Below are 23,757 nucleotides of genomic sequence, written 5' to 3' on the forward strand. Positions count from 1 at the left end.
TTAGAGACGGTGTAGGAGGCGATGAGTTGGCTAAATCGGTTTGGTCTGACAAGGAGCGGTGCCAAAGACTGCGTCATGTATCACACATTGAGATTTGAGTAGATCTGGGATACCGTCGATACGCCCAGCCACGGGCGTACTCCCATTTTGGACAGCGATTCAGTATCATATTGAACACATTTCACAGTCCTTTCCTACAGTTTTCGTAAGCCTGTGTTTGCAGTACTCACAGCACTCTTCTTGTGTCTGACAAACGTAGCACTTTCACACGCCGCTTTAACACCGTAAACCCGCCAAGCCACATATCCCTACTGGGATTAGTCTGATAATCGCGATGCGCGACTTCATTGTCGCTCTCTCAAATTCCACCAAGACACAGACAAGATACAAGGATATCGCATCCCATACGACACAGCGGCTGTGACCCCATCTCCCCTTCACTTGTCTGAATCGGCGCTGCCAAGCTGTCTGCAAAATGAATCCTCAAATGAATTACAGACAGTATGCGCAGCCGCAAGGTAGAACGCCGCAAGCCCGACGACCTGGTGAGTTTGAATTAACTGCAGTTCCTCAAGTGAACGCCAGAAGAACCCAGTCAATATGGCCCTGAGAATCCTATGCTAACCAAATCTGGTGCAGTTGCCTATCCCGGAGGTGCCCCGAACCCTATGGTTGCAGCCCAACAAGCTGCTCAGCGTGAACAAGCAGCCATTATGGAAGCCCAGGCAAAACAGCGAATCGCAGCAGCCGATCACCAGAGAGCCCAGCGTATTGCGCGAAAGCCTACCGATCTCGATCTCCCTGATAGTCTCGAGGAAATCGTCATTGGCGATGGCGTCCAGCAGTACAATGCACTACGTGAAGCGGAAAAGCGATTGGACGCCATCATGATGCGAAAGAGACTGGAATATATGGACAGCGCCAGCAGAAATACCAAGCACTTCAAGACTATGCGCATCTGGGTTTCCAACACTGTCGAAGATCAATTCTGGCAGACGGAATGGCCTGAAGGCGACACTTTCAGATTGGAAGATATCAAGACCCCTACCTACCGAGTCCGAATTCACGGTATGTTACTCGAGTACAAGGAGGATGATATCAGCTACCGAAGTGACGACGAGGACGAAGACGAAGTCGAAGGAGAGTCGTCATCACCCAAGAAGAAGAAACCGAAGACGAAGACTTTGATCGACCCCCCGTCTCGCCCGTTTGGCTGGTTCTGGAAGGACATGCACGTCGAGTTCGAGGGTCAGAACCCTGACTACACTCTTGATGAGAATGTCACGGTGAACTGGAAGAAGACTCCCGAAAGCGCGGACGTCGACACCATCTACTTCAAGCGCAGAGGCGACCACAACCAGAACATCACCATCTGCCTCACTCGGGACGAGCAACCTGAACGATTCCGGCTGAGTAAAGCCCTAGCAGACGCCTTGGACATGGAAGAAGCAGATCGAGCTGAAGTGGTCATGGGACTGTGGGAGTACGTCAAATTCTTCAATCTGCAGGAAGACGACGAACGTCGGACCATTCGATGCGACAACAACCTTCGCCAAATCTTCGGCACAGACACCATCTTCTTCCCACAAGTGCCTGAGCGCATCCTCGCCCATCTCCACCCTCTACCGCCCGTCAAACTACATTTCACGATTCGCGTCGACGAAGAGTTTCATAAGAACCCCGAACCAACCGTCTACGATGTACAGGTCATGGTCGAAGACCCGCTGCGTGCATTGGTGATCAAGAACACGAACAGCCCTGAAAACATTGCACGAAACCGTGAAATCTCAAGGATCAACGATGAGATTGCAGTGCTGATGCAAGCTATTCGTCATTCCAAGGCCCGATGGAAGTTCTTCACCGCCATGGCCAAAGACCCCATCGGCACTACCCAGAAATGGCTCGCGTCTCAGAAGCGTGACCTCAGCGTTATTCTTGGTGAGCCTGAAAAGGGCGATGTCGCTGGCCTTGAATTCATGACCGAAGTCTGGGACAGTGATATAGTCCGAGAAGCTGTACGTTACAGACTTGCGAAGATGGACGTTGGTGGTGGAAGTAGAGCTTGAATATGATCTTGCCTCTTTCAGCCACATTCTTGATACCAGTCTCGAGGTGTGTCGTTTACTGGTTGATCGGCGTTATTGGAAATGCGGAATGATACTTTGTTTTCTGGTGGGATCGGGGACGGCCGAGACTTAATTTTTGCGATGCAAAGCACGGCGTTTGTTGTGGAGTGTTCAAAAGGGGACTGGGGTACATACTAGACACCATGGGAGTGTATGTACAGGTATTCTTCAGGTTCAGCACTCACCCCACCACCTCAGCTACCCTTATTATTACACTCAGACTTGTACGATTATGAAGAAAATTGCCCAGGTAACAAGTGGCCGCTCTCTTTGGAGAATTGCCTTCCCAAGGCATCCAATGTTATTGGGCCAAAGATAGAATAGATACCCTGAGACTACCTAGCTAGTCAATACTCTTTGCAGAGTCTAGTAGTATCAACTAGCTTGCACCAAGACTTGAAATTTTTGAGAGAGTGTGATGCGAGAATTGATTTTGCAATTTGATGGTGTTCCAGATCGTAGAGCGATTCTACCCTTTCGCGAAGTATTGAAGTTTGGCGTTACGGTGTACGGAGTGTGTAGCAGGAATGCTCATATAGTTAGTGGGTTTGCGGGATCTTATTTGCACTACGGTACAGTACAGCACAGTACGTCTGGAAGGTACCTTAACTAGAATACATCCGTCTCCCTTTTCGCGGGTGTAGAGAAGAGAGAGTGCGAGTTCGCCTGGCAAAACGCTCAAGACTCGCTGCTAACTCGGGATAGAGTCCCACTACCACCTTGCCCAGGTGAACAGGTAACTGGGTTGGTGGGTAGGTGCGTAGGTAGGTAGGCAGTTAATACGCAACTTTCAAACTATCAAGCACACCGGCCGTATACCGTATCACCTTGTCCATACCTTGGCGATTTATGGCTGATACCGGTATGGCGGCGACACGGTTTCTCCACCCGTTCTCGTTGCCGCTGGGATGGTCGACCTGACGAGCTTCGACCTGGCGCACGTACGCAGCCAGCTTGGCGAATTCGTCCTGTGTGACGCGGGCGTCCTTGTCTGCCTTTGTCGCGATGACGAACCACGGCTTTGCGCTGATTGGTGGCAACCTCAGCGGCTCGAGGGTCGTGCTCGTCGACTGCGGTGGGAATATCGAGATGGCTTCGCCTGCTTCGTCGTACAGAGGTTCTTCGTCGTCGCCAGGTGAGGGGGTCGGTGACGACGACGAGAGAGGCTCAAACGGCGACCAGTTGACAAGTCTATTCTCGGTTTGCTCGTTGAGTTCGCGGTTCCGGAGGGCCTCGTACTCGCCGACTTCCTTCCAGAGGTTCTTGAGCGCGACCACAGCGTCGCCGGCAGACAGGTCAACGACGAACGCGAGGACCCTGGCGCGCTCGACGTGGCGCAGGAACTCGAGACCGAGGCCTTTGTCGAGATGCGCGTCCTCAATCAGCCCTGGGATGTCGGCGACGGTGAAGTTCACGCGTGGCGCTTCCCCCTGGATGCCCGAGCGGACCAGAGGACGGCCTTCGTTGTTGTCCAGCACGACGGTGCCGATGGTGGGAGCAAGGGTGGTGAAGGCCCAGTCTCCAATGCGTGTGCGTGAGTTGCTGATGGCCCGCGTCAGCGTCGACTTGCCGGCGTTGGGGAGCCCGACCAGCCCGACGTCCGCGAGAAGTTTGAGCTCGAGCTCGAGTTTGAGACGAATGCCGAGTTCACCTTTGGTTGCAAATTTCGGTTTGGGGTCGTCCTTGGTCATGAAATGGGGGTTGCCCAGGCCACCGACGCCACCCGCGGCCAGGAGAATGGGCTTTTCCATGGGCTTGTCGAGGTCCAGCTTTATAGGCGCCGGAGGGGCGAGGACGGCAAGGTGTGAGCGTCTTGACTTCGGAGGAGGTGGGAGGTGAGCGACGACGTGCTTTGCGTCCACGTTGGACACGCCGGCGTAGAGGATCCATTTGTTGCGGAGGCCGTGGTCGGGTTGGCTGTACGGGTCTTCGTCGCTCATGGCCCGGAGTTCTTTGATGCGTGCTTCTTCGTCGGCGAGGGGGTCGCTGCGCCAGACCTCGCGGACCACAGTGCCTACAGGCACCTGGACGCAGATGTCCTCTCCCTTGCGGCCTCCTTGACTCTTGCCCTGACCCCCTATTCCTCTGCCTGCTTTGACGATGCCTCGTCTCGCCAGTTTGTGGAGGCTTGTTTGTCCCGCGACGGCTTGGATCCAGATGTTTCCTCCCGAGCCTCCGTCGCCGCCATTAGGAGGGCCGTCGGAGATGTGTGCGTCGCGAAGGAATGACACGCAGCCATTGCCTCCCGATCCGGCGTGCACAGTCAGGGAACATTTGTCGACAAAGACATTGCGGGAGTAGTCATCCGGTGAAGGGTTCAGGTGAGTACTGGTGACGGGAGGCGGTGGCTCGTGGGCTGCGGCACGACGAGCTGCATTGATGGCGGCGAGCGATGGCTGGTTCTGGCGCGGTGTGGTATGAAGTAGATGTCTTCGCAGCCGTGATGGGATTCGATGTCGGTGAATTCGAACGGAGGATGAGGCGCCCTGGAAGAAGCAAGGATACAGAAATGGCATCAACGTGCTCTGCATTTGGTTCATATTCTCGAAACCCCGATCTCAGCTCTTCAAACAGCTGGACAGTACTCCTCCTAGCACTTTGTACCTTCTTGTTCATAACATTCTCCATTCGGCGGCCAGAAAAATTTGGGGTCTGCAAGATTATATAAGCAGGCGGGCCACGAGGCTGCGCAAGGCTGCAGGTGTTCGAATCGAGGAGGAGAGTTACTCCCTCTTGGTTTGGCCGTTGTCGCCATATGAGCCCGCTTTCTACAAGAGCAGGCGACAGTTCGTCCTTCGCAGTGACACTCTGTGTAACAGTTTCTGGACTGACAAGATCGCATAAGGGAGGTGTGCTACTCATTCTCGGATGTATACTTCCTGGTTGATCTGCACCGTGAACACTAATTGAAGAGGCACCGGTAGAATCGGGGGGTCCAGCCTGCCTCCGACTTTCTCCCAGATTGACGGCCCTGGATATCAGACAGGATAGCCTGTGGTGAGCTTTGGCTAATGGCACTGGAGAGCTCTGGCTAGCAGCGTTGGAGAGAGTGGAGCCTTGTTGATGCCAAGGGCTTGTCACCTGATCTAGACCCCTCCTTTATCTGGCTAGTGGCATCATCTCCTCTTCCTCTCTTCCGCTTCTCCTCCTCCTTCCTTCTCCTCGGTCAGGACTCCAACACTTTCAGCTCGTGCTTAATTCAGTCATTCACACAGACAGTGAACATCCTACCTTGCAGGTACCAGCGAGGATGACTGCTCCGAATGCCGCGCCCTCGTAAGTCGACTACAGGTCCGATCAAGCGTCGTACAAGAACTGGTTGCCAGAGCTGTCGAATCCGTAAGATAAAATGCGGAGAACAAAAGCCTGTATGTGAACAATGTAAGGCGAAGGGCCTGGAGTGTGTCAGTGCGACGGCGCTCAAGTGGGAGTCTGAATATGCCTCTAAAGGTCTCAGTTTTGGACGAGCGGGCGTCTGGTCGAAAGGTCGTGGAAGAACTGGCCAGTTTTCACCGTCGACAATAGCCCTACCGAACGACCGCGGCGTATGGTGTCCGGTCCCTCGTGTGTTTCCATATAGTTTCGTCAACACTACAGTCGACAACATCCAGGATTTGCTGGACTATGATGACTACTTCGAGACGACGCTCAATAATCTCCCAGTGGCAATCTCAGAAGCAGAGACAGAGCCTGCAGAATCTAGAAGCACTTCCTCCCTCAGCCCGTGGCTCACCGCCCAGCAGCTTGTACGACCAGTTCACTCCATAGCACCACCACTCGATCTTCTTCCAGATGTCGAGCTCTGCACCTCTAATGAGACGAACTTGCTATTGTCGTATTACCTGCACAAGGTCTGTCCACTGAGCACGGCAAGTCTATCATCAGATTCGCCCTTGGGGTCCCTCCTTGTCCCATTTGCGTTGAGTGGCTCCACGCTTACCATGAACTCAATACTGGCTTTGGCCGCTTGCCATCGATCGAGGCGCGACTACAGCTATCAAGCAACGGCTTTGCAGCTTAGCCATGCGGTCCTCCAAGAGCTTAGAGCTCGACTGCGTGACTCGGACCCAAGACTGGTCGCAATGAGCCCAGAAACCCTGGTCGTCATGGTACTCTTGTGCATGTTCGAGATCACAAATGAATGCGACAAGCGATGGGTAATACACCTAAAGGGTGCCAGGGATCTAGTTCGGCTGCGTCGCCAGTTCATGCTTCAAAGCACGCCCTCGTCCGAAGAAAGCCAGCTCGTCCAGTTCTGTGAGCGCTATTTTGCGTTTCAGGACGTCATCGGACGTACGGCGTGCGGTGAAGACCCTGTCTTTGGAAGCGACTTCTGGGAAGATAGTTCTGAGTGCGATCAGTGGCTTGGATGTTCTCCAGAGTTGGTCTCTGTGCTGAGTAAGATCACGGAGCTCGGCCGCGAGGATCGTAGCGTTCGCGACACGCGCGAATACCACGCCACAACTGCCGCATTGGAGATCCAACTGAGCGGACTCAAGCAGCAGATTTGGGACACCGATGATGATGTTCTTTCTCAAGCTGCCGAGTTGAAGAGATTGGCTGCAGAACTGTATCTACAGTGTCTCTTGAATGGCGCCGAACCTTCAATGCCTTGGGTTTCGGCTCAAGTAGACGAGATACTGAACCTGGTGGCGCTTTTGCTGGAACGCCAGGTGGTTGCAGGCATAACTTGGCCATTGTTTGTCGCCGCCGTACAGCTCGAACTGGATCGACCCTTCCGAAAACCTCAGAATTTGAGCTTCGCACCAACGTACGCTCGCCCTTTTGTTCTATATGCTTTGGAACGGCTCAGTGATTCCATGGCCAACGTTACCCGTACAAGATCAGTCATCGAAAAAATCTGGCAAGCGAGAGATCTCCAGCATCTCTCGGAGTACGCACGAGATGTGCAGAAGAACGACTGGGAGTATTTCGTTGCACCGTTCTGCGGCAATATGTCACTCGCATAGGAGGCGACTATCACCAGAGCAACAAATATTTCCTTCAGCTACTGGCTCCTTACTATTATACATCATTCCTGATCTGGCTTCCACATCATCAGAACATGCATTCCGAAGCAGTATAAGACGATTAGAGTTATGTTGTACGATAGCCTGGTGTGCTTGCTAAAGAGCTTTGCCCAAGAGCAAATCGTGGTATTACCGTGGATCTTGAATGGCTGGCCTCGCACATACGTAAAAGGAAACATTGCGCCTTTATCCAATGTGGAATGCAAAATGGCAGCTCTCAGTGAACCGTCAAACCCCTAACCATGGATACAGAACAAGTATTCACCCTTTAAACTTTCTTCTGGGAGCTTTACTTTGGCGTTTCGCGGTAACATGGTCACACGATACAGTCCAATGGCTCTTGAACTACAAAGCTTAACCTTCCCCTCGCTTTCTAGCCTCATCTCGTTCGTTCCTTCTAAACCTCTCTTATCTTATGGTCATGATGACTTTCCGGTCTATCAATGCTATCTCATCCCCGGCCAAAAAGAAAAAGAAGGTGAGTTTGAGATTTTGAGCGACTGGAGGTTTCGAGGTTTCGAGTTTCACGGATTCTGATTTCGAGGCCTTGAGGTTCAACTTTTTCCGTCGTGCACAGTCAAGACGCTTTCCAAAGCCTAACTGGTTTGATCCAACTTTACCATTCCTTGCTCGCCTAAGCGAATATGGCCGTCCATCATATAGCCATGCCATCAATGAGTGGTCTTGGTGATTCTTGAAAGAAAACCCAGTGATTCAATTGAAAGCTATTGAATAGCAAGTGAACAATGCTTGGTGGGTCCGGGAATGTCTGGCAAGGCTGGTATGCAGCCTTGTCGTTCAAGGGGTAAGAAATCCTATCTGTTCCTTTTCTCAGTGCGAATGTTTCTGCTACTGCAAATTAGCACGGGAAGCAAAGGCTGCATACATGCGTCGACAACCTTGGCCGACTTCGATTACAAGTGGAGTGAAAAGAGCCCCGAAATGGTTTTGATGACTGGGTGCAGCAGCTGCACGCGAATCTCCGTCGCCTTGACACATCTAGACCGTTGCCACCACCAGAGCGAGAGAGCCTACGAGAAGCGAACATTCTAGGAGCTCTGTGGTATCTGATCGGTGGGGAAACCGGACCAATGCTCCGTTGCAAATAGATCGTTCAAGGTGAATCGGGTCAGCCAAGCAGGGTACATGATTCGTTCACGCTTCGACCTTCTCTTGAAGTGGGTCGAGTAAAGCACCCTCCCCAAAGCGTCGATCTAAGGCCGGAAACTGCCCGCATTTGATATCAGTTATTACTGGGCGAGAGAGGTCTATCAGACTATCGCTCGTCGCGAACGAGTCTATATAATATGGCTCTCTTATGCCTCTGGGGTTGATTGCCATGTGTGTTCTTCCACCCTCTGCAAAGCCCATCCTTCTTGAAGACATCCTGCGACAATGGCTGGTGACGACTACGACTTGGATGTGCCTGGCACAGAACAACTTGTGGATGGTAAGAATTCCCAATGATGATCACTCGTCGGCCTTCTGGCCATACTTCAGCAGAACCTAAACGGCTGACCCTGTCTACAGTCAATCACGAGGTCCATGCAGTCCATGCCAAAGGATCGAGTGACATCGTCTTGATACCTCAGCCTAGCAATGCGGGCACTGATCCTCTGCGCTGGCACCGGTTCAAGAAGTATTATCAACTCTTCTTGCTCGCTCTGTATGCGTGTGCGTTCTCCTATGGCGAAAACACCCTCGGAGCTGCATGGACAACTGTGTCCGAGGACACGGGTGTAAGTCTGACGAACATGAATGGAGGTTCCGCGTTGAACTATCTCCTTCTGGGCTTCGTCAACATATTCTGGATCCCGACAGCAATGAAAATCGGTCGCCGGCCTGTCTTTCTGGCATCCACAGCCATCTGCATGTGTGCAGGTGTCTGGCTGGGTTACTTCCACGGAACAGCTTCTTGGATGCTCGCTATGGTCCTAAACGGCGTCGGAACTGCTGCATACCAAGCTGTCATCCAGCTGAGTGTCTTCGACATGTTCTATACTCATCAACGCGGTCGCATGTTGAGTTTTTACCTGTTCGGGCAACAACTCGGCTCAATTCTTGGCCTAATTACTGGCGGAAGCATAGCAGATAATCTCGGGTGGCGTTGGAGTCAGTATATAGTGGCCATCATCGATGGGGGCGTCTTGGTTCTCCTCTTTCTCACATTCGAAGAGACGTTGTTCCCAAGGTTTTTGTTTAGCCGCTTCGACGGCACCGTGGTCAGGACTGGACAACCCGTTTCAACTGTGGCCAATACCAAAGACGTCGAGAACACATTGACAAGCACCGAGACCCCGAGTGAGCCAGAAGTGGACAATGCTTTGGCATCTCAATTTCCCAAGCGGACCTATTTGGAGAAATTGAAGCCGTGGGTATACTTCCCTCAGGACAAGACAGGCTACTGGCAATATTTCCGCCGACCTTTTCTGCTGTTCACCTTCCCCAACATTGTGATCGCCGGAGTCATCTTTGCGTTCGGCTGTACGGCGGGTATCGTGTCATTCAACACCATCTCCGAGATCATGACCGAGCCACCATACAACTGGTCAACCACCTCGACTGGTCTCATTTTCCTCGCGGCGCTTGTTGGCAACTTTGTCGGCTGGGCCACGGGTGTTCTCAGTGACCACATTGTCATTTTCCTGGCTCGTCGGAACAACGGTATCAAAGAACCAGAGATGAGATTGTGGACACTGTGTTTCTCGTTCGTGTATGCCGCTGTCGGTTATCAGCTGTACGGCTGGGGTGCCAACGGCGGCTTGCATTGGATGACGGTCGCTTTTGGTGTGGGCAGTATGATTGCGCACCAAGTGTCGGCCTGCTCGATTGCCACGGCGTATGCCATGGAGTGTTTCCCTGGAGTGAGAGCTGTCCCCAGTTTGGAACTGTGTTGTTTGACGATACTGACTTCTTTATAGATTGCAGGTGAACTGGTCGTCGTGCTGGCCATTTGCTCTTCGTGCATCAACTTTGCCATCTCGTACTCTGTGCAGCCATTCATCAATGCCACCAACTACGGCTACACGTTCCTGTTCTTTGGACTCTGCGTGCTGTGCTCAATGTTGGCCGCTATCCCGACTTACATATACGGCAAGACATGGCGACGAAATGCAGCACCAAAATGGAGAACATGGCTGGCTGAGAGAGAGCTACAATAAGTGTCACTTGCAAGGTCAGTTACTCAGGGGTTGTGGGCTGTGAAAGGGGTATTGCTGTCATGTCGAGATTGCTCCACGAGCACCCAGCGCATACTGAGGAAGCTGTTGAGCGCATCGTCGTCTGTCAGTTATGTAGCAATATGAGCAGCTGGTCTCGGGTAGTCTGTAGCATTTACACACTGTAAGATACTGTAGGAACGAGTTTCCACGGCCTTGTTCCTGCGATTCAATTCCGTCCCAAGTTATAGAGGCTCGTTAAAGCGGCGGCCCCTTCGCCTGCCTCCGTCGTTGCGCTGCGGGGAAAACAATTGCACCATCCCACGTACACTGCGAGTGCTTCGTAGTCGAGAAGTATTTTCTTTCTCTACATCTGCATCGGCTTCCCTTGTTCAGGATTCGTCGGAAGGCTTTTCTTCTTTTTTTTAGAGAAAAAAAGCACTCTCTATCCACCTGCTCTCGTCTCTCTCATTAGCGTTCGCACGTCTAGAATATATCCTCATCCCCTCCCCTCCCTCCGCCACAATGTTCACAGGTCTCGTAGAGACAGTCGGGACGGTGACCGCGCTCACAGCGCTCGACCCTTCGACGTCCGGAGGCAACGGGACGTCCCTAACCATCTCCGACTGCTCATCCATCCTCTCGGACGCGGCGCTGGGCGACTCGATATCGGTCAACGGGACATGCTTGACCGTGACCGAGTTCGACAGCCAGAGCTTCAAGGTCGGCGTCGCGCCCGAAACGCTCCGGCGCACGAACCTGGGCAGCCTCAAGGAAGGCAGCCCCGTCAACCTCGAGCGCGCCGTGTCGGCGACGACGCGGATGGGCGGACACTTTGTGCAGGGCCACGTCGACACCGTCGCCGCCGTGGTGTCGGTGACGCCGGACGGGAACGCGCTGACGTTCAGGCTGAGCCCGCGCGAGAAGAGCGTGCTGCGGTACATTGTGGAAAAGGGATACATCACGCTCGACGGCGCCAGCCTGACCATTACGAAAGTCGACGACGGCCAGGGCTGGTTCGAGGTCATGTTGATCGCCTACACCCAGGAGCGGGTCGTCATGGCCAAGAAGCAGCCCGGCGACGACGTCAACGTCGAGATCGACATTGTGGGTAAACTCGTCGAGAAGAGCGTTGTGGGATACTTCGAGGGTACGGTAGGCAGCAAGGAAGGCGCCCCGGCGATACTGGAGAAGATCGTCGGGCGACTGGTTGAAGAGAAGTTGAAAACGGTTCAGCAGCAGCAGTCATGATACTCCCATGTGTGCCGTTGTCGGCTATTTTCCAGCCAATTCAGACTCGTCGAACTCAGAAGTCATGAGAATTTTGCACACGGTCACAGACACTCACACGACCATGACCGTCACACAGCCCTCGTGTCTCGTCTACTCCCAGTCAGTCATGCACGCTGCGCCTCGGACTGCACGGCTCTGACGGACTGAATTATTGACTGCCCGAACTATTGACTGAATGGCTGGCTGGCCGAGAGGCTTGCTGGGCTGCCTCGGTCTTCCCGTCATGTCAATCCATGCAATTCGTCTGTACCCCAGAGGCATAACGGAAGTCGCCCAGTTAGTTCCATCCAGTCCCGGTTTTGAGTCTCAGTCATTCCAAAAGAAAAAAGTGACATGAGTGTACAAGTTACGACGCGCACTTGATGTGGACTTTATTAATAGAGTCGTGCACTCAATGGTCCATAGCGCGATTAGGGCGGTGCTCAGTCCAGTGAGCTAATCACCCTGCAGGTGTCGGCCAGTCGGTCGCTCGTTCATCAAAGATACTCACCTAGGTAGTTGACTTGCTACACTCTTCGCCCTCCAATCTCAAAAAGGCACCTCCACTCGCTCACTCTCTCTCTCTCTCTGCTGTGCGATGGAAATCCCACGATTCCATGACCTGGCCCAGTCACCAGGTATATCCTTACTATAACACCCATTTTTTGTAGCGGTACAGCGATCACCTTGATAATTTACTTGGCAGGACTGGTCACACGTATGATAATATCAACCACCATTACTACTGCTACCACTGGCGGTACTTTGGTCTTCACGTCAATCAAAGCGTTGTCTATCCCTGACATGGCATTGACGAATAAGCTGGACAAAAGACAAAACTGTGTACTGTGTACTGTGTGCTCGCTGTGTGTTTTCTCTAGACCAGTGCGGGTCTGACATGTACATGTATGTACACGCGAACTCTCACCCTCGTACCATACATACCATGTACCATGGTACACCCATTCCACATGGATAGCGGTGGATGTCTGTGTATGTGTGTGCATGTACGTATGTATATATGTGTATGCTACGTTACTGCAAGAAGTAAACGCACTTGAGAATATCTGATTTTCAACTGACGTGGGGCGGTATGATATACCATGCCGCGGCGTGACCTGACCATCTACGTACTTCTCAAGAAACAACACCTTCAGCCTTCAGCTTTTCAACCTCTTGGCCGTCCATACCAAGCACCTCTGTGAGGACGTGGTCCGTATGCTGGCCCAACGTGGGCGGCGGTGTCCTCACGCCGGTCCTGCTCTCCGAATACTTGACGGGCGGACTGACGAGCTTGATGCGGCCGCAGGCGTCGTGGTCGACGGCGGTCACCATGCCTCTGGCCCGGACGTGCGGGTGGTCCAGGGTGTCCTTGACGTCGTTGATGGCGGCGTACGGCAGGCCGCTCCCCTCGAGAATGTCGAGCCACTCGGCCGTGGTCTTCTGCCTCGTGAGGTCCTCGATCATGTTCTCGAGGGCGTCGCGGTTCTGCACGCGCACGTCGTTGGTCACGAAGCGCGGGTCCGACTTCCACTCGCCCCGCCCGAGTTTGTCGCAGATGATGCCGAACAGGCGGTCGTTGCCGCCGCCGAGCATGATGTCGCCGTCGCGCGTCTTGAAGCCCTTGTACGGCACGATCGACGGGTGCGCCGTGCCCCACCGCCCGCCATCGCGCCGTCCGCTGATCAGCACACTGCTGGCGATGTTGGCGAGCGTCGCGACCTGGCAGTCCGAGAGCGCCACGTCGAGGTGTTGCCCCGTGTTGGTGCGTTGGCGAGCCAGGAGAGACGCCATGATCGCGTTGCACGTGTACAGTCCCGTCGTGAGGTCCGTGACGGCTACACCGACTTTGACTGGCGAACCGGCCCGTTCGCCTGTGATGTGCATCAGACCCATTTCCGCCTCGACCATCACGTCGTATCCGGCCCGTGAGGAGTACGGGCCTGTCTGGCCGTAGCCGGTGATGGACGCGTAGATGAGACTAGAGTGTGATTGGGTCAGATACGAGCATGGCCAAGTGCTGGATAATGTGGAGGAGGAGGAAGAGGAGGAGAAGGAGACGAAGGATGGTCCGTCAAGTCCGATGGTTAGGGTGGCCATGGCGCTGGTCAAGAGCTTACCGGGGGTTGATTTTACGGAGAGATTCATAGTCGAGTTGGTACTTTTTTAACGAGCCTGGTGGCGATTCGCATGGTCAGTGACTCAGACCAAGAGGGTTCGCTATCGTGAAAAGGGGTTCGCGCAAAAGAGAGTAGATCAAACTAGAGTAGGCCTGTCGATCGCGTACCTGGGATATAGTTCTCAACGAAGACATCTGATGTTTTGGCGAGCTCATGGAGAATCTTGACACCGTCCGGATGCTGGAAGGAAAGACCGACGGATTTCTTGTTTCGATTGACCTGCACAGACGATCAGAATCTGATCCATGGTTTCGAGGACCTCAAGACAGAGAGGTACGGGGGAATGGAGCGACAACTTACGCCGATGAAATATGCACTTTCGCCTGGTTTGCTTCCTTTCGGTGTAGCTGGAGACAAGACTCATGTGAGCCTTGATCATGGCCCATTTGTCTCTCGAAAGCCACGGTCATACACGTACCTCCGTCCTTGTACTTTGCATACGGCGGGCCCCAAGCACGCGTATCGTCTCCTCTTGTCGGGTGTTCGATCTTGATCACTTCGGCTCTGAAACAGGTAGAGAGAGAAGTCGCGTCAGTAAACGATGCTGCCCATCAACAAGTCCAACACGGGACAGTCTCCCGGGTTGATCATGCATTTGGGTAAGTCCTCTCGATACAAGAAGCATTGCCGCCGCCTTGGATCAGTCCGAAAGCACCCATGGGATCGAAGCACACACACCCTAAATCACCCAATATCTGCGTACAATACGGCTGTAGGGACACATGACATGGTCAGTTAGTATATTAGACATGGCTATCGCTGGTGTTTTGTTTCCCCGCGGTGATGTTGTGTTCTCATCACCACAGACTGCACTGCACTGCACTGCACTTGGACGACTCACCCCGGCCAATACTCTCGTCATGTCCAGCACACGTATCCCTTCCAACGGTGCGACCTTGTCCGGCGATGAGGCCGAAGCAAACCATCTCCGCACGGCAGGTCTCTGGTGGTGGTGGAGCGTCGAAGCGAAGGACCGAGAGCAGCGTCGCACGAGCGCTCTACTCGGCGCCATTGCTTAAGCGAAGACTGAAAGGGTGGGAGAGAAGACCAAAAAAAAGGCAGAAAAGCACAACGAATGGTTTTCCTCTCGCTTCTCTTTTTTTCAGTCCCTGATACTCGAGAAGGGCGTGCCGTTGGAGAAGACTGTACGTCAAAAGGCCGATGGCCGGACGACGCGCCGCTTGCCGAAAGATCGAGTTACGCAAAAGGACCAATGACACTCTCTCGAAATTGGGTACAGGTGCAGTTACAGGTAGGTAGTCGGTACCTCGTAGAGAAATGTCGATGCGGTCCGTCGGCAATATGCGATTTCGTCGGCAGAACGAGGCGTCGGCTAAAAGCGACGGCAGAGTCCATAGTACGAAGCACGCTACATCCTCATCAACAGCAACAACAACGACAATATACTATATACACTGTACATCCCATACGAGAACAGAGTACGGGTACAAAGCATGCCAATTGGACATGGCGAATGTCCTGTCATTCTCCTCAGAATGCTCTCTAGATGGATATGAATGAGGACTCCCGGACTCCCGTACGTCCTCAGTATGTCTCGGGTAAGGCAAAGGCAAGGCAACCTCACCCAGCAAGTAGGGGGCGGGACAGAGAGAGCAGCATCTCCGTCGATGGACTCACTCACACACTCTCTCCCCTCTGTCCGTCCGTCTGTCTGTCTGTCTCTCTCTTCAAAAACACCAAATCCGGAATCTCCCATCACCGCTCTTTCGCATCGATCGACGTGCTCATCAATTGACATCATAGCATAAACCAAGACGTACATACCCGACAGAGGGAAAGAAAATTGAAACCCGCAAACCCCCACGCAATCAACGTCCAATGGCACGTTTTTCCACTCCAGAGTGGGCTCAGGCGCAGGCTCAGAGCAAGCCTCGACGCAATCATGTGGCAGATCAGGCATCCATGCGGAACCACGGACTAAGGGCTATCTACACATGCTCACAACTTACCGAGTACCAGGTTTACGGCAACGTGGCTGCCAGCCAGGGTCTACTAGCCCATGCTCAGTCGATCCATGGAAACAGAATCCCACCCAGTGGATACCCTGGAAGCAACGGCAGGTCACACGCACGCACAGAGAGAGGGACAGCAGGGCTGATTTCCGTCAATGGGATCCCGATGTTTCGTCGGTGATCGCTCAGCAGCGTCAGGTTTGACTTGACCGCTTTCAAGAGCCTTGGTTGTCTGTTTGGCTTTTCTATTTCCTCGTATATCCCATCGCCACTGAAATCTGACTCGTTCTCGGCTCTTCTCCCCCCTCCTCCTTCTCGTCCTCGTCCTCGTCTAATGTACAAACTAGAGATACAAACCAGGTCATCCATCCCGCCAGTAAAAAGGTCCGGGAGCGCAACACAAACAAGCCGGGGACAAAGCCTCCGCGAGGTATCTTGTACCAAATGACCTCCCATAATTGTGGCAAAGCAAGCAAGCAGCAAATAGCAAATGTAAAACGAACACGGTGAAAGAACCAAGACATGCCCGAAAGAGAAAACAGTAGTACACAAGAACCCACAGACAGATTGCCTCCCCCGTCGCGCCTTTCCCATCCCATCCCATTCTATAACATTGAATCCTAATCCCTGTCCAACACCTTTCGTTTTTTCTGATCTTTGTCAAATGGCATCGCAGCAGTCATCGCTAGATGACCCCATAATACAGTCATTCGCAGCTCGTGCTGCTTATGGTCCCTTTTGGGGAAAATCCAAGGAAAGCTCAGCAATCCCAAAGTAAACATGGCCGGTGCACGCACGGAGGTTGCATGGGCGTCGTACTTGAGTCATGTCCCAAACAATAGGTACGACCAAGCGGTGACGTGGTTGCGTCGTGCATAGCAAACTCCGTAGGTCCAGAGAGCGAGATGCGAAGACATCAATTCTTTAGCGTAGTTTCGCTGTCGACAGCCTGTGTCGTTGTTTTCGTGAGATCCAACTCGTCAATCAAGACGATGCTGTTCTTTCGCAGGGCGGGGTCTTCGTTCGCCTCCATGGCTGCGGAGTGCAGGAGGGGTTCACAGCTGTTTTGCTCCTCTCCCTCTGCAAGACGATCCACGCGACCTTCAGAGTCCTCCATCCAGAAGCTTTCCAGAGCTCCGATGGCACAGACTAGTGCGCAAGCCCACCAGGCGAACCCGCTGAAGCCGGCCTTCAGTCCAGCCGAGTGTATTGATCCCGTCACAATCGGTCCAAGGGCACGAGCGAAGCAGGCCGCCGAAGCAGCTGACCCATTGATGCCACCAAGCACCGACTTCGATGGTACCGCGTTGGCCAATAGAATGGCATTTGAGGGAAAAGAGATCGCGTGGAAAGTCATTTTCGTCATCAGACACAGATAAATACCTGGCGTTTGCAGGTGCTCAGGAAGCAGCACAAGGTAAGGCACGGCCAGATACAGAAGCGGCCACACTGTCATGACCAGGCGGTAGGCGCGAAGATTTCCCAGTCGTCGGACGACAAATGGAAAGACCCACGTCTGGGCAAACATGGTATAGACACCTTCGACGGCCAGGATAACGCCGATTTCCTGAGTCGAAAGGCCGAAACCACCAGAAAACTTGAAAGGGAGCATCGGTGGTGTCTGCATTCGTTCTTCGCTGAGAAAAGTGGGAATCAAGGCGTCGAAAGACACACTGTGGCTAGGTCGAGTTAGCAAGAGAACTTGGAGCGGTATTCAAGTACTTACTAGGCGAGAATTGCATATCCCAAGATGATCAAAACCACGTGTTTGTTGTACTTCTTCACCGTGCCGAGTTGTTCCTTCTCCATCAACAGGGTCAGCTCCAAGTCCACTGCCTCTGCGGAAGTGGACTTCAGGAGGGGCGTATGTTCGTTGGTGCGATAGCCAGGCGGAGGCTCGATGGCTTCCTCTGCATCAGTACAGCTGTAGACGGTGTGAATGGGCGAGCTGCGCTTTCCAAACAGCCACTTTCCGAGTTCCATACCCCGGTCACGCTGTCCTTTCAGCTTCGTATGGGTTTCTTCCAAGAACAGCGTTCCAAAGACCATACCAATGCATAGAATGATGACGCACACAAGGTTAGGTAGGAGGAAAGGATATTTGTCCCATAGGCTGCCTCGAGGAAACAGAGATGGATAAGATTCGCAAGGCATAGCCAAGGCCCCGCCCATGGCCGGCCCAATGATCGAACCGATACTCCAAACTAATGGCATGATCGAATACGCACGAGGCTGATGCTCCTTCTTCGTGACCAATTCAGCAACGGTGGTTTGCAGGACCCCTGAGTTGCCGTTCAGGAGCCCACCGACGGCTCTGGCCAGGATAGCTGCAGGCATTGACCGAGCAAAGCCAAGCGATATCATACTGACTGCTGTTCCGAAGAGACCCATGATCAGAACTGGCTTTCGTCCAACCTTGTCGCTGGCGGAACCCCAAAGCGTCCCGGTAGAGAATTCGGCAAAGGCGAAAGCGGTGATGAGCATGCTAGCGTAGACAGAGATGCGCGTCTCATCCTGTGTAATGTTGAATGACTCTACCATGCGATATGCATAGGGAAACGTTGACATGAAAGCGATTGGCTCGCAGAGACGACATAATGCTGTTGGCGGCGTTAGTAGAGTTCGGTACAGCCTACCATATTGGGATGGCTGCGAGATGACGTACCGAGGATAAAAAGCTGTTTACGCGGAAATTTGTCGTGGGCGTCGCTAGAAGTGCCTTTGCGAGAGCATACGAGGCCGAAAATGTCAGGCATGGTCACCAGTCGAGAGGGATGGTGTGTATCTTGTCGTGTGAAGGCGGGAGGAAGGTGAGCGAGAAGAGAAATGCATCAGCATCCGGCACAGGGAGACAGGGTAATAAGGGAGAACAAATTCCAGGAGTCGGGCAGATTGAGCAGCGACGATGACTGGAGAGCGGGGCGCCCTCTTTGCCTCAGTCTGGTGGATGGTGTATCCGTCGCCGCGTGGAAAAGAGGCGGTGGGCAGTTTGGGCAGTTGGGATACCACCGAGAGAACACGGCAGCAACGCAGCACCCAAAGATGGAGATCATGTTCTCAGCGAGTGGCCAAATAGAGCCACGGTGACACGGGAAAGAAAGCGCGGAAGCGCCAGTAGTCCAAGAAACTCTCTGACATCCGCTCCCCGTTGTCCACCGAAGCAAAGTAGGAAGCCGTGGGAAGCCCCATTTAGAACGCTAGACCCAGGATCCGGAGTTGCCGTCACACCAGCATCGAAGTCAACCGAATTCTAAAGGCCCACGACAGCTGGGGTGGAGGGTGGCACAATAATTGGGCAAGCCGCAAACTTGCTCGACAAAAACAATAAAGGATCTGTAAAGTAACTTGGTATTCGTAAGCCATCGGGCGCTGGGCGGTCTTGGTCATGGGCCAATGGTCGCATGTTTACTACTGACCCAGTGGACTGACATAGCGTCGAGAGGAATCCTGCGATGTACCATGGAAGCGATCTTTGAAGTAAGCTGTCTCGAGCCGGAAAAGATGGTGAGTTTCACCTCCCAGGGCATGCCGACACGAAAGCTGGTGGATCCCAAGATTGTCATCAGAACCAGAAATGACAAAAGGCCGGTCAAGGGAGCACTCTGGAAACGATGGCGAACAGGAGAGGATGGCGGCGTGGGGTGAAAATGGCAAAGGGCAAGGAAACCCCTGATTTGGCCATTGACAATCATACCCAATGAGAAATTCTCGGCTGAAAAGAAGACTAGCAAGCCAAGGAACCGTGACAGCGGTACCTGGGGGGGCACCGTTGGTCCGCGCGTGTAGAGGGCCTAGGAGGATCGATAGGCTTGCAAGCTGCAACCTTCCGAGGAAGATGATAGACGGCGCTATTCGTCGAGAGCTTCGGTTTGCCCCTGACCAGTGTAGTAGTTTCAGGCTAGGAAGTACCACCCTGGTCTTCCGAGCACCGGGGGATTTTGCTTGCCGAGAAGCATAACGAGTTTAGTGTAATTCCTCATATTGCACTCCGTACTCGTGAGAGGCGTTAGGAGGTGGGCCTGGCCCAAGCAGGGATTGAGGCTCAGGAGCCCTCGACTTTCCGCCCTACTTGGTTACTTCCGATTCCGCGAGGCGACCATTCGTTTGGTGGAATGCTCGGCTATTGGAAGGGGGAAAAATGCGAAGACCCAAAGCTGCCAGACTCGTCAAGCCCCTCGTGACCTGATCTGGCTGCTGCGTGTGGATGTTGCACATATGAAAAAGAATGAGTGGCTATTCTCCCATTTGTCCCTTCGTCATCGCATACCAGGAGCCAGGCTGTCACGCCGGAGCCGGTGAGCTCTCAAGGCGGTGTAAAATGGCGGTCATCAGTTGGGCGCCAAACTTGATCGCGTGACGCTGACGGCTGCAGGAAATACGCTGTCCTCTGCTCGAGAACTCTGCTGCGCCTTGCGCCTTGCGCCTTGCTTCCTGCAGAAGAAGGATGTTCATGTTACAAGAGTGGGTGGATTTGGTTGATAGGTCCGTTCAGTTAGTTCAATCCCGGGAACTCGCAAGGCCGTCATACTGTACAGTCATCCATACCAGAGGCAACGGTGCCTTTGACGAGGCTACAATTGCGAGCATTCGCTGGCCTGAATTGCCAGTAAACCCTAGCGCGTGAGATCGAAGACATAGGTACTGGTGATATAACCGCACCCCTAACTAGTTTCCTGTGCGCAGAGCCGGGTTTTTTTTTCGCGGGGAAGACAAAAAATCACGGGTTGAACAATGATCAACGGTCACAGAGCCTGTGCCCCCGTCGGCCATTCCTCTGTCAGCTCTACAGAGTATTGCCATCAAAAGACCGGATGTTGAGAAAGGTCTCACAAGCCAGGGTTCCTGTACAAGCTCATCCGGTCGAAGACTGACAAAAACCAAGAATTTCTCGTCCTTCCAGCCCCAGTAATTGATGCCGGCAGGCAGTATTGGTCAATGAGAGTAGTCAAAGCGCTGCAAATGGTCATATTGCGGCGTGCCACATGACCGGGGCATGAGTCCCAAGGGGCTTTTCGGAGATACTCCGTACGTGTGAACCATGTCGGCTCGGCCGTCCAGGGAGTAAGTACCTGATCATGATTCAGAGGGACGGGCTTCGGCGGCCCCAGGAGTTTCCAGTACGGATACTGTAGTGGGCATCCCTCGCTTTCACACTAATTGCACCGTCCAAGTGGTACTCCGTAGCCCAGCATAGAAACAGGGCAAAACTTGATGCCTGGACATGATTTCCAGCCTAACGAGACAAGGGTTGCCGTTGGCCCGCGGGTTTAGTCTACGCCATAATATGACGCTTTCCGAGCATCAATTACGCGGGTTGCGGAAGGGGTGAGCTTCTGCCGAACTCTGGATCCCCAGTGGTGGCCCCCTGATTCTTCCTCAATTTCTCAGCAGAGTGACCAGACTATGTTGGATAAGATCATGACTCGTGAGAGAATTGAACAAAGTCTTATTTGGCTCGTGTCAGAGTGCTCATGCAGCGAACCCGCAGAACTACCCTGCGTAGGTACTAGTACTGAGCAGAATACTCCGTACAGAGAAACAGTCGGATTTCGTGTCACCAGCACTCCGAGGGTGGTGAGCTTAACCAGATCTAGCCCGATAGAGGCATTCGTGGGCGTGGCCCGGACCAGGAGTCTTTTGGATAGCTCGATAAACTAATTGCGGACAGGTTATTGAAAGGACAGGGGTTCCACCTTCCAGGGAGTCTAGTGAGTCAGGGACAAGGTCCGCACTTCTTTGAGCAGCTTCTCGGATAACGATCCTGAGGCAAGTGTTTGCGCCCAACTAGACTAGCTCCACACTTCCGCTTCGTCTTCCCACAGCTGAATGGACAGAGATTGGCGAGTCTCAATGTCAATCGTAGACGTCAGGCGTTCGAGCTTTCTCCGCTGAGCTGACACATGTGTCGAGTGTTTTGTTTGGAGGCGGTGACCAACATTTTCTCGTCGTGAGTAAAGAGAGAAGTCCTGGAGCGTTGCTTGGACAGCAGCAATGCGCTATGGCAGTCCATTTAGAACACCCACACTTATTGCCGCTGGTTTCTGCAGATTCCCTCTTCCAAAGAAAGAGCAGCACAATGTCATCCTGGTCGGCTGATGCAGTTCATTCGACATGTTCTCTCGGTCGTCTATCCTTTCTTTGCGGTACAACCAGGTGGGAGACGTCTCTATTCGTCATAGATCCATCTGCATTGCGCCTCGTTTGCATGCCTGCAGCTAAAAAAGGGCAGCCTTGGTAGTGCTTGTGAGCATGCCGTTTTGGCGGCGTCGTATCCACAATGTCACCGCACAGCATGCAGGACATTATTTTCGGTTTTGACATTGCTACTGTCGCAGACATGGATCGATGACTCGTCGCTAAAGGACTCTTCATCAGTACCTGAAGTTGTTGATGCTTAAACATTGACCTTGCCGCACCAAGTCCATGCTGTTTGGGCAGCTGACCTTTGGGCCTCAAGAGTCAAGCCATGCCAGTAACGATTGAACTTCGCATCTACACGTTACACGGCAGACATGGTTTCTACCCAGCTGCCCACTTCATACATTGCCTTGCATGCGTCAACCCGCATCTTACAACCCCTTACCTGTGACGACTGAGTTTTTTAGACCCCGGACAGCATGATCACCAGCATTAGCGGCAATGACTGATGGTGTCAAATGAACGTAAAGTGAGTTGGGCACCATTGCCCAAACACGGGTTCTGCACCCTGCTTCATTGTGACTAGCGCCTGTCATCACCTTGGTAGTCAATGCCCACGGGTTCCTTGCTGACGTTGCCGAACATGACCATGCATTGTACCGATCGAAGAGAGCGGTCAGATTAGGTTGTAGATTCGTAAGATTGACAGCCATCTTGTTGCTTGCATTTCCTGAACCTTCTCCCCCATCCGAGATTCAAGCAGCATGTTCGGAAATCGTTCGGTATGATCAAAGTCCCCGGCTGCCTGAAATGTAACCCAAGAGGAAAGTCATATGGTCGTTCAGAAATGTCGGTGTGCTGTATCACGACCAAGTTGTTCCAAGTACGCTTGCGAGCATCACGGGTGTCGGTGTCTGCATCACGCTCCAGATGGTTTTCGCAGTTCCCCTGAGCCCTTCAGATTGTGGCACGAGTAACAATCGCCTTTGGGAGTAAAGGCCGGCTCATAGATGCTGAGGGTGTCTGAAATTTCTGCCTAGGTACACCAGCCATTTCGTGATCTGCTAAGGCTCTCATGCTAGGTCTGCGATGACTGGACCATTCAACGAGGATATGGACGACTCACTGATGCAGGGAGAGTTTGACCAGGTTAGCCAGTTAGTATTTCATCCCTGTGATTCAAGTGGCCCAGCTGGGCTAGACATCAGATGCCAAAGGCAGGAGAACACAGCAAGGCGGACCTGTCTGCGCTCGATAGCCAGAGAGCAGGCTCAACACTGCCACTTCCACGGATACCTACCCGAAACAACAGAATGTGGCAATTTCCCTTCTCTGTTCACAATCTGAGTTTGGCCTGGCTACATCCACTCGCGTTGTCGCACAACTCAGCATGGTTGTAGCTGATCATGTCTACCCGGAGCATCGTGGTATGGGGGATCGAGGATCAGAAGGACCAATAGCGCAGGAAAAGCCGCGGATGCACATCATACCTCGTACAGCCCGATAGACCAGTGCAGCATCACGAGAAGGATGCCCATGTCGGATCGTTCTCGCACATGACGCCATGACCCTATCTGGAATGCTGTGGTGGGCGTTCGCAGCCGCATTTTTCGCGGTACAAGGAGACGGGAATAAATGACAGCTCTGGCAACTGGTGGCGTCTTCAGGGACATCTTCCGAAGTGGGACAGGAGTTTGTGTTCATGTCCACCTTCATAGTATGCAGCTTGTACGGCTCAGAATGGAGCGGTATTCTGTAATCGCAGAGTCAAAATGGGGGTCCATTAGCGAGTCGCCGGCAAATTTGGTTCATGCCCTTGGTGACGTCGCCGGATGTCGAATCCCTGGGGCACGAGTAACAATGCGAACGCTGGGAGATGG

The 23,757-nt window shown here is 53.1% G+C and overlaps 7 protein-coding genes across 7 annotated transcripts; 4 read left to right on the top strand and 3 right to left on the bottom strand.

Moving 5' to 3' along the window:
* Positions 1-475: 475 nt before the first annotated feature.
* Positions 476-2,066, top strand: PV08_11497 (uncharacterized protein; the record flags this gene model as incomplete). Its single annotated transcript, XM_016385805.1, has 2 exons — positions 476-545; positions 640-2,066. The coding sequence occupies 2 exons, from the start codon at positions 476-478 to the stop codon at positions 2,064-2,066; spliced, it is 1,497 nt and encodes a 498-aa protein (XP_016230749.1).
* An 836-nt stretch (positions 2,067-2,902) lies between these two features.
* On the bottom strand, positions 2,903-4,666 carry PV08_11498 (obg family GTPase CgtA; the record flags this gene model as incomplete). Its single annotated transcript, XM_016385806.1, has 1 exon — positions 2,903-4,666. The coding sequence occupies one exon, from the start codon at positions 4,664-4,666 to the stop codon at positions 2,903-2,905; it is 1,764 nt and encodes a 587-aa protein (XP_016230750.1).
* Positions 4,667-5,389: 723 nt separating this feature from the next.
* On the top strand, positions 5,390-7,096 carry PV08_11499 (uncharacterized protein; the record flags this gene model as incomplete). Its single annotated transcript, XM_016385807.1, has 1 exon — positions 5,390-7,096. One exon carries the CDS (start codon positions 5,390-5,392, stop codon positions 7,094-7,096), a length of 1,707 nt encoding a protein of 568 aa, XP_016230751.1.
* A 1,455-nt stretch (positions 7,097-8,551) lies between these two features.
* PV08_11500 (uncharacterized protein) lies at positions 8,552-10,317 on the top strand (the record flags this gene model as incomplete). Its single annotated transcript, XM_016385808.1, has 3 exons — positions 8,552-8,606; positions 8,687-10,020; positions 10,078-10,317. The coding sequence occupies 3 exons, from the start codon at positions 8,552-8,554 to the stop codon at positions 10,315-10,317; spliced, it is 1,629 nt and encodes a 542-aa protein (XP_016230752.1).
* A 522-nt stretch (positions 10,318-10,839) lies between these two features.
* Positions 10,840-11,565, top strand: PV08_11501 (riboflavin synthase, alpha subunit; the record flags this gene model as incomplete). The annotated part of the gene is made up of 1 exon (XM_016385809.1): positions 10,840-11,565. The coding sequence occupies one exon, from the start codon at positions 10,840-10,842 to the stop codon at positions 11,563-11,565; it is 726 nt and encodes a 241-aa protein (XP_016230753.1).
* A 1,158-nt stretch (positions 11,566-12,723) lies between these two features.
* Positions 12,724-14,495, bottom strand: PV08_11502 (uncharacterized protein; the record flags this gene model as incomplete). The annotated part of the gene is made up of 6 exons (XM_016385810.1): positions 12,724-13,567; positions 13,707-13,761; positions 13,874-13,985; positions 14,067-14,113; positions 14,185-14,270; positions 14,470-14,495. 6 exons carry the CDS (start codon positions 14,493-14,495, stop codon positions 12,724-12,726), a joined length of 1,170 nt encoding a protein of 389 aa, XP_016230754.1.
* A 2,160-nt stretch (positions 14,496-16,655) lies between these two features.
* On the bottom strand, positions 16,656-18,495 carry PV08_11503 (uncharacterized protein; the record flags this gene model as incomplete). Its single annotated transcript, XM_016385811.1, has 3 exons — positions 16,656-17,418; positions 17,466-18,339; positions 18,405-18,495. 3 exons carry the CDS (start codon positions 18,493-18,495, stop codon positions 16,656-16,658), a joined length of 1,728 nt encoding a protein of 575 aa, XP_016230755.1.
* Between the last annotated feature and the right edge of the window lie 5,262 nt (positions 18,496-23,757).

The sequence above is a fragment of the Exophiala spinifera genome (genome assembly GCF_000836115.1).
Source record: "Exophiala spinifera strain CBS 89968 unplaced genomic scaffold supercont1.9, whole genome shotgun sequence".
Lineage (NCBI taxonomy): Eukaryota > Fungi > Ascomycota > Eurotiomycetes > Chaetothyriales > Herpotrichiellaceae > Exophiala > Exophiala spinifera.